General features: G+C 50.0%; 1 protein-coding gene across 1 annotated transcript in view; it reads right to left on the bottom strand.

Moving 5' to 3' along the window:
* The window catches only part of LOC125952501 (protein sidekick-2-like), a 16960-nt gene extending 7125 nt beyond the window's left edge, over positions 1-9835 (bottom strand). Inside the window, exons 1-5 of the mRNA XM_049681999.1 lie at positions 8560-9835; positions 1263-1429; positions 959-1085; positions 702-825; positions 408-589 (exon numbers count right to left, since the gene is read on the bottom strand). Coding sequence (XP_049537956.1) covers positions 408-589; positions 702-825; positions 959-1085; positions 1263-1429; positions 8560-8647 — 688 coding nt within the window. The 5' untranslated portion in view covers positions 8648-9835. The remainder of the gene's footprint in view (positions 1-407; positions 590-701; positions 826-958; positions 1086-1262; positions 1430-8559) is intronic.
* Between the last annotated feature and the right edge of the window lie 402 nt (positions 9836-10237).

The following is a 10237-nucleotide window of genomic DNA, read 5'->3' as shown; positions in this document are numbered from 1 at the left end:
GTGGTGGTACTGGCACCGTCAGCGGCACCACCACTTGCCACCATTTGCCAATCACACTTACTGTTTCCGGAATGGTTATTAACTTTCCCTCCCACCCTTTCTTTCTTTCTTTTTTCTTGTGTGCCTTTCGAACTAATCGTTGCTTTTTACTAGCAACACGTAACATGCTCGGTCGTAAAAACGGTTGTTTTAAAAAGAGTTAACCGCCATTCCAGCCCACCCCCCCCCCCCCCCCCATGGAGCCATTTCCGGTCCCAAGACAACATAGTAAGCTGCGAATCCGCTCCTTCGAGACGAGGCCTTTCCCGGTACGCCGGCCGGCCGCCGAGGGAGCGTTACAAATTTCGTAATTTTCGCCAAACACGGCACACCACACCAGACCAGACCAGACCAGACACGGAACTCACCTTCGCGTAACGTCACGAAGTAGTAGGACTCCTTGGAGGGTGCACTGTGTCCCAGCTCGTTGACGGCGATGATCCGAAAGCTGTACACGGTGAACGGTAACAGGCCGGTCACCTGGTGTGAAGCGACACTCGATTTCGTGTAGATCGGCGGCACCTGATTCCAGTCACCGTTCTCGCCCACCCTAGGCCATGATGACGTCAGACGTTAACGGGAGAGAAAGAAATATAGAAGCAGAAAATACAATGTATTCGAAGGTTTGTTTACGTTTTGTCGCTGGTCGCTCCGTGCCGTACCTGATTTCGATGATGAAATTCGTCACCGGTGCGTTCCGGGCGTCCTGTGAGTGTGCCCAGGACAGATCGACCGAACGAGAGGTGAAGCTTACGACCAGCGGTCTCCCCGGTGGATCGGGAACGTCTTTTTGGAGAAGGAATTGAAATAGAAGAAAACGGAGGAAAAAGAAGGCGTAAAGCGTAAATCAGTCTTCGAGGACTCTCGACTCGATGGTGTCTCGGTATCCTGCACCCTCTTGCACCCCTCGGCCACTTACCCTGAACTAGGAGATCCGCTATCGCTTCGGGACTGTGGCGATCGTTGAACAGACAGGTGTACTCGGCCGTATCCGCCGAGCTGGTCGGGCTAATGTGGAGACTAAAGTTATCTGGCAACAGCGTTATCTGATCGTGTGTGTGTGTGTGAGAGAGAGGAGAGGAAGAGAGCGAAATTAATAAAAAATGTTATAATAATCGTGCACCGGCCACCGGGGGGATTGTGTTTTTCATAACAGTCCACGCGGTGGTCCAACACCACCTGACACCTGACAGCTCCGAGGTCAACAGCGAGCCTGGACTTACCCGTGGGTTATTCACTAATGGCAACCCATTAACGTACTCCGCGACGGTTTGTGTGGTCTTCCAAATGAGCGTATCGATTAGCGAGTGCTCGTTGACGCCCGGGCAGCTGATCGTCACGTTGCGCCCAGCGACTGCCACGTACTTTACGACCGGGATGTTCTCAATATCTGTCCAATGGAGGGGGAGGGGGGGTTGTTTGGGGACAAACAAAGCAACAATAACAATAAAAAAAAACAGAAAACCATTATTGATACACAACATCGGGTTCGTGTGTTTTTTTTATGATTTCGAATTACAAATTTGCTGCTGGCCACGTGCCGCTATTGTGGTTTTTGTGGTCGTTGTAATGTTTATGTCGTTCGCTCGGAACCACTGGAGGGGGGTGTCTAGCGGCCCTAGTGGTCCCTCCCAATGAGGGCGCCATGGCCAGACGACGACCGACCGACGAATGGCGGTCCAAACTATAAATTACTAATGGCTTCCATAGGTAAATACATCATAAATGTTGCGCACCCTGCACCGCTCCCCCATTCGGTGAGTTGTCAAAATTAATTAAAAATTATACGATTCGATGTATAACAGAAACAACCATGACCATGCCACCAACGGCCATTCCCCTCGTGGGCGTCCTAGATCCCCACGCCAGACATTGTCCTTGCTGGTCCGCGGAGCGTTCATGGCATCGACACCGAGTGCCGGTGGCCAATGTCATAACTTCTTCGTCGTTTCGGGTTTTCGGTTTCTGGAACTATTTTATTGCCTTCACTGTGTCCACTTGCTGTGTGTGTGTGTGTGCGTCAGCGTTGGTTGTGGTGGTTCGGTTCGGTTTCGAGCTTTCCGTTGATGCCTGCGCTCCATTATGGCCGCACCACCCGACAAAATGGCACCATTTGCCCGCCATAAATCAACGTCAACCCGTGCGCACCGGTCACAGCCGGCGCCAAAAAATGTGGACGGGGTGTATATGCTGCGTGCATGGGTGTTTGTGTGTGAGAACCGGTGTGGAACCGAATGGTGTATTACCGGAAATCACGATTCACCAACGACGACGACGACGACGATGGCGACGATGGCGACTAGGGCGATGCCAAACAGAAATATAAAATAAAAAAAAAGCTCCCTCCAACACAGCTGGAAGATGACCACCGCGTGCAGTGCTTGCGAAAAGGAAGGAAGGAAGAGGCCAGAACGAGCACCCTCTCACCCCCCCAAACTCCAAACGATACACTTGGGGCCACTCGGCTTCGGTCTCTCGGCTCTATAAATCATCAAACAAACCGGCGGCGCGGCGTGGCTCTTGCCCCCTTTTCGGTTTCTAGGGCCAGGCGGTTCCACGGCGAGCGCAGACCGGTTGTAGATAGCCGGACATAAAGCAGCGAATTGCGGAATTTGCATCGCTATAATTTGATTCGTCGAAAACGAAAATGAAAAGCAAATGCTCCCAACGCAACCCGACCTTCTGGTCCGGTGCTTCCGGTGCTCGCTTTGCCTCCTCCTCCTCCTCCTCCTCGCCCAGTGGTTCCTTCGGGTTGGCTGAAGCGGGATATTAAGATAAACTGGTTTGCACTCGGAGGTGATTTTTGGATATTTGCCTTCGCCAGTCCTCGTCCTGGCGCCTAGCCCCGGAGGTTTCTCCGTCGGTTGGAGTTTCACGTTTGATAGCGTAGCCGGGCAATAAACGCCATAAAATGGTTGCAAAAGGATAGCAGAGAGCACCGTAAATGAATGGAAATAAGGGGAATTGAAGGAGACTAATGAGGAAAGGCAACGAGAGTGATGGAAAATGAAACGGGTCAAACGAGCAAAATAAGCTTTAAGCCAAATTATTAAATAGAATAATCAAATACCTGAGCTGCAACATAGTTTGCAGAACAAATGTGTGTGTGTGTGTGTGTGTGTGTGTGTGTGTGTGTGTGTGTGTGTTTGTGTGTGTGTTTTAAATGAACAATATCCCCGTGGAGGCATGATGAATTTAAAGGGGAAAATACAAAGATGAAAGCTTATATGATTATATAAACATTAAATGTGATGAAGATGCTGTGATTAAAGTGTTGTTCTGTGCTTTCTTTTACCTTTAAGTTATTAAAAATACGCATACATAGTTTGCAATAGGCAGCTAGAGCTCAGTAAACAAACGAAGAACATGGGAGAAATCAATTCAATTAACCTGGCATGACCGCGTAAAAGCCGAAACAAACTGGACACTGCAATGCTTGCAAATTGTTGAAAAGATGGACAGGTTCATGGAACATTAAAATTCAAACGCAGAAAGTAAATACAAGGACACGGATAAACCAATGTAAGCGGAACGGTAAAACAGCGGAGCAAAGAAGTCTGAACCAGCACCACCAATGCTGCAACATTGTCTCTGGCAAGAGAAGGATGCAATTTGTTAAATGAAGATGGTAATTTCCCTCACTTCGAATTCATTATTACATGGAGCCCTCGCCATGGTACCTACCAACATGCTCAAGTCGCTTTACAGATTGAATGCCTTCCTCTCTGTCTCTCTCTCTCTCTCTCTCTCTCTCTGTCTCTCTCTCTCTTTCTCTCTCTCTCTGCCCCTCTCTTTCTCTGTGTCTCTCACATTCTACATTCAACTTATAATCCACTTCCAGTTGAGAATCACGATGTAAATGTATAATCGATGATTGTCTCACCGAACGACCAACCTACCGAGCAGTTTCTAGTCCCTTCTGCAAACCAATCTGTCCATCCGGTCGTCGTGGCCATAGTTTGACTTCATTCCAGCTCAACGTCAGCTGAACAGCGTTAGCCGTTCTGGGGCCGGATCCGTACCGTGCTCCCTGGACAAATGGGAGGCCGAGTCAAGAAGACAGTAAATCAATCACGAGGATTTTCCCCGTGACCCGTGCTGATGGAGATGGTCCATGGCCTACTCGTACGCTGGAAACGGTAAACAGGTCCGGAGTACGGTTCTGCTACTTCCACGGCTACTGCGAGTTTCAACAACAACAACAACAGAGAGCTCTTGCTCTTGCCATGATGGTCGAGGATTTGTCTGTCTAACCCAACGTGGCCATCCTTTTTCTTCTCTTCCAAACATCCGTTCGTTGGGTACTCATTGTACTCTTACACGTGGATGGTAGATCACAAAGAAGAGAGCGCGAAAGGGAAAGAGTGAAAACAAAAAAACGAACAAAGAGTTTCTCTTTTTCTGTTTCAAACAATTTTTTTTTTGTCCAGACGTGGTGGTGTGTTGCATGAGATGAAGCTCGATTGAAGAAGGTTTCTCTCTCTCCCAAAAAAAAGCTCCTTCCACCCCACCACCACGCAGGATGGTGACGCGTAAGGGCACATTTGAATTGCAAATAGTTTGCTGAGGAAAGTTCTCGGGTTTCAATGGTGTTCCTCCGGAATACTCAGTAGATGACGCACCGGACGTATCGTGCTGACAGCACGGAAAGAGAAACAGAAAGAGAGAGAGACAGAGAGAGATACAGAAAGGAGTAGACCAGAAAATGTCGGGATCAACAGCGACAATCAAAAAAAGGAACCCTCTCGGTAGACCCCGTGCCCGAAAAGTGTCAGAAGCGCAGATAGGGACCAAAAGCCCGGCCCAGCCCGGCCCCTCACGAAACACCGGGAACACCCTCTCCACCCCACCCGCCTTAAACCCCTTTTTCGATCTGCTGCCACTCCATTCTGTGTTTGCTTTTTCGAGGAGTGTTTTTTTTTTTATTTCAAATTTTGATGATGTGCGAGAGAGATATGTGCGAGGCACGGCGACTCCCGCCGAATCGAAACCGACAAAGGGAGGATCTCGGCAAGCGATAAGGCCACCGGAATGGCGGCCCTTCATCTGCCCATCTGGTGTTCCGCAAGGTGGCGCACACACACACACACGCGCACACCCTGGACGAGGTTTTGTTTTGTTTCGGCACCAGCCAGCCGCACATGTCACATTTTGGAACCGGTGGAAAAAGGGTGGCGTCGCTTTGGCCACATCCAGCAACCTCGTACCGAACCGGTCCGGATCTGGCGGAACTAACGACTTACGTAACGGCTAACGGCTGAAGGAGGAGTGCCCGTTGCAACAACAACAACCAAAAAAAAAAAGAGCGAAGCCAGCGATCTCGAAATCTTATCTCCGGTGGTCGCTCGGTTCGGTTGGTCTGTTGGTCCGTGGCCATCATCATCTTCTAGGGGGAAGAGACCCAGATGCGCTCCGGAGTGCGCGTCTCAAGACAAGAGGGTCGAGGGAGCAGTGATTGCTTGTGGTTGAATCAGCTCTTTTGCTCCGGTATCTTTGGCACTGATGGCTGGCTGGTCGAACGACGTTTCCTGGAGAGGAGAAGGGAGCTGATCCTCCAACAAACCGCCCGAAAAGAAGCAATTTATTTCTCTTAGCTCATAATCTCTCCAATAAAGTTGTGAAAGTGGGACATGCGGCCTTGTTTTATCGTTCGGTAGAACCCGGGGCTGGTAGAACCATCCCAACACCGACACGTCCCATCACGTCGGGTGGCGTGGGGGAAGGGAGAGTCGATCCAATCGAATTCCGGTATTCGGGCCAGCCAGCGGAAACGGGTGCCACTTTATCCTTTCTCGATTGCTCGATGATAAATAACGCAGTACGCCGTGCGGTGTTGGCTAGAACCGGCCGCTGCAAACCGAATTATTCGATGACGCTGCATACTACGTCTTGGAGTGGTCTAGAAGTGGTCCTCCTCCTCTTCATGTAGGGTCCACCCTATTGGCATAGTATTAACGGCCATCGCCAATTGACATACTAAACCCGAAAAGCAAACAATTGTTTTTCAGTTCTTCGTTTTGTAAAAACCCAAGACCGACGATCCAAACCCGATGTCCTGAAGTGATATACCCTGAGAGGGATGAAGGGTCCTAGGGTAATCAATTCGAATGTCGATCCCAACTGAGAGACCCTAAGTAGAGTGGGGGAGTGTGGAGTTCAAACGATTTATTGAGTTCTGTGACTGTGAGCCCTGTACGCAGTACGCAGCATTCCAATCAACCATTCTGATTGATATCTTCTGTCCGTAGGTACCAACTGCGCCAAGGAGCGGGAATATTTTATCCAATAAATCCACCGACGTTGACCGAACCGAAGGGAAGCACTAAGCGATACACGCTGGATCTCCTCCTCCTTCTTCTTCTTCTTCTTCTTCTCCTGCTTCTTCCGTCCAACAAATTCATCTCGATCGAATCCACAGCAACCAGCAACCGTTCCTCTTAATGATCAGAATATCCGGTTCACATAATCCATCTGATGTCGCCCGTTACAAAACAGCAGCAAACAACTTCTCGTTGCCTCACTGCGTGTCAATCCCATCCCGCACTCCTCGGTGTGTCCGTGCTGGTGCCGCTTGCCGAGACTCTATTACCGATAACGATCCTTCACATCCGGCGTTCCGTTCGTTCGTAATCCCTCATCCCATTTCCCGGAGAAGACTCTCCCACTGGAAGGAGGGAAGGAAAGCTCGAAGTTGGGAGTGCACCTGACCTTACCTTCGGCGCTGGGTCGCTGGGAAGTAACGAAGCAACTTGCTACACGCGGACGGAATGGTGAGAAACGAGGTCGTAAATCGATAAATCCGCGTCTCCTCGAGTCCCTTGCCCGTTGGCAGTTCCCCACCATTGGGTAAATGCTTTGTACTCCTTGATCGACAGCATGGCAGCACGGTTATGTGGCCAAGTTTTCTCTGCAAATATCCGTGGCCTTGAAGCCGTGACACATAATATGTGTGAGAGAGACGATAGTATAACGAGGACGAACGCATGGTTGTCTCATCCACATTCGTTCGTATGCCCTTAATGCTTATTCTTCCAGGAATAAGTCCTTCTACAAAACAAAATGGTTTGACCGATGGCGAGGGATGCTACAAAAGGACGAATCACTGTGGGACCCTTGCTCTGGGAATATTCCATCCAGTAACCAATCAGCTCATCAGTCAATCAGAAGAAGGTTAGATATCGTAGGACAACCGACTAATCAATATGCATGTTCGCGCGATATCAATATGGAGAACCGTATAACCGTATCCTCGATGTCCTATGACTCTTTTCATGCGAACTCCCCTCGAGGAGCAGCCCGAACAATGTTAAAATGGCATTTACATTCCTCGCATAAAATGCATGATCCACCGAGAATGCAAACAATGCGAGTTGGTTGAAAAATTGCGCGGATGGCAGCACGAGTTGCTGAGCTGAGTTCCACACGCTTTTTCCACGAATCCATCCACCATTGTTGCTTGTTTCCAATTATACGGTCCCCTTTCTTGCGAAACATTATGGTGCCCCTTCGCGTGGCAGCAGCCTTCGTACGGCGTAGACAACGGACCATTAATGCTGGTGCAGGAAAGTTTGCTTCGAAGAAACAACGTGCCGCTACCCTTTGCCCTATGCGTGTGTGTGTGTGTGATGGTTCTCTACAGCTGCTGCTGCTGTCGGTGGCAGCATACATTGCGGGAGGTGCGCTGAAGCATAAGCGCACGCTAATCAGAGCCAGCTGTCAAAATAATTTCCATTCCGTACATAGCAAACCGAACCGAAGAAACCTTCGCACCGGGTTTTGGTCTAGGCCTTATCGGTGCGTCCGCTTCTTCCCAACTTCAGGCACGAATCCCAAAACGGATCCGTTCTTCCTCTTGCTCTCGTGTGTCGCTCACTTCCAGCCAACCGCAACAGCGTAAGTAACGGAAGGGATTTAACCTCACTTTACTACCGCCATTCGCTCCACTTCAGTTTCACGCATTCCACCACCACCAACAACCCGGTGTTCCTTGTGCCAGTGTACGGTGCAGCTTTAACGGCCTCACGGCGTCCTCGCATCACGAGGCACCGCCCGCTCTCTCTCTCTCTTTCCACCGTCTGTGCGCTATTTTAGCGAAAAGTTATGCTTGAAAAGGGTTTTACCAACTCCCCTGCCTAACTGCCGGGTTTTGTGATACCACAGGGTGCTAGCAAACTTCCCAGCCAGCACAGACCAAAAATGGCGGATATGCCAATGGTCTACTCTGATTGTTCGAGGGATGTTTTTTTTTGGTTTTGGTTTTGGTTGGAGCCGCACATTTGAAGTACCTGAAAGGCCTACCTGATAAGCGTTTATGGTGAGTTTGCGAATCCCCCAAACTACTACCACCACCACCACCACCACCACCACCACCACCACTAGCACCATAATTACAATTTACACTAATGGACTTTTGGTGTTTTTTTTTTTGGTCAGCATAAAACGGGTGAAGCGGATTTTCTTTTTTTTGTGAGGGGTAGGCCCAGAGCCATCTAGTAGGCCCACCCACCCAGACACACTTACCGAATATGCGCGTCGCGTTGCCGCAGAACGAAGCAAAAATTAATCCAAAGACAATAAATCCCAGGCTGCTATTAACGAGATTAGTCATCGTGCAGTTCTCTCGTCGAGGGCGTCCTGGCTGCCAGTCGGCTCTAGCTGCTGTAGCACCCCAAAGATATCACTGTTGTGCGCTTGTGCGTGTGCCACTAGCTAGTCGTATTTGCACGCCTCTCTCTAGCGCCCCGTAATCGTGCGTGCGGTTTTACGTTTCTCGCCTATCCACGCTCGCACTCGCATTCATTCAGGCGAGCAGAACGCGCTGGCCACACAAACACACACACATGCACACAGACACACGTACACGGGACACACGGACACACTCATTGGCGATGGAGGCGCACGGTACCGACCGGGTTGTCGGTTGATGTGTTTGGTTTGGAGTTTCCTTACTCGCGAGCACGCGATTCCGCGAGGAGCTGACAAAGGTTGGAGGGGGAGGGAGTGTAGGAAGATGAAGCAGAACCGCTTTTGGATTTATTTTAGCTCCATAATGTTTGTTTGTTTGTTTGTTTTTGGTTCGGTTTGAGCCCGCACGTGAGCAGCAGCAGTAGCAGCAGCAGCAACCGTGGAGCCTTTCGGATCACGCATCCGGCACCGGGAACCACGCACTCCGGCACTCTGGTCACACCACGGGCATCATTCACGGCTACGCGGACGCCGCCAGGCGTCTAGGCGTCAAATCTGCCGGCCCCCGGGCGTACAAGGGAGGAGGCAGGTGTCAACGAGGATGGCCTCGGTGAACACGCGGACGGCTCGATTGCATTTGCTGGTACTGGCCTCTAGCCTCTCACCCTCTGTTGGCCACTGTTTGTTCTCTCTTTCTCCCTTCGTTCTCCTCGCCGTTTGTTTGTTGTTTGTGTTTCACTGTTGTTGTTGTTTTTATTGTTGTTGTGTGCCACACCGGGGGACCGGGTTGATTCCCGGTGTCAAAGCGCACTCCTCGACGGTATTGTTGTGGCGTCGCGCTGCTCAACACACTTTGCCGTGGGTGTGGCGTGAAACCGCCGTGTTTTCACGAAAATTGCTTTCAAGCACCTCACTCACGCCACTGCACAGACCGTCGTTGCTGCCACACATCACAGCATATGTATGCTGTACGCGTTCGGTTTCCGGTAAAGCGCCCGATTGGTGAGCTCGTCCCGTGGCGGCCAACATTCGGATTCCATTTTGTTGGAGCCTTCCCTCTTCACGGGTGTTTTTGTTCTACGGTTTTCGGTCGATTTGATTTCATTCCCACATTCCGGTCGCGCGCGCACACACACGCCGAGCACAATGGAACGGAGTTTAAGACAATAAAGTCTGGGTGGCAAACCGGCACCGCGGGCACATTCACACCACTAGCACTTCGCTGTATTCAGGCTGACTGGCACGTCGGTCCAGGGGGATCAACAATGTTTTCTTTAATTAAAAATGAATTCGGTTATTGGATTCAGGAGAAGGTAGAAGGCAGGGGAAGGTTTAAAAACTTAGGCATTCAACGAAATTCACTAGCATCAACAATACAAGTATTAGTGTCGCGTGAAAAGGGAGCTGAGATTGGAAATCTAATTAAATGAGCACGGAAATAGGAGGCATAATATCTTCGATTAGCATTATGGAATTAAAAGTGAAATGGAATTAAAAGTGAAAGAAAAAGCAA

This window comes from Anopheles darlingi, chromosome 2 (genome assembly GCF_943734745.1).
Source record: "Anopheles darlingi chromosome 2, idAnoDarlMG_H_01, whole genome shotgun sequence".
In the NCBI taxonomy this organism is placed as follows: Eukaryota; Metazoa; Arthropoda; class Insecta; order Diptera; family Culicidae; genus Anopheles; species Anopheles darlingi.
This window is presented reverse-complemented; position numbering and strand designations above follow the sequence as displayed.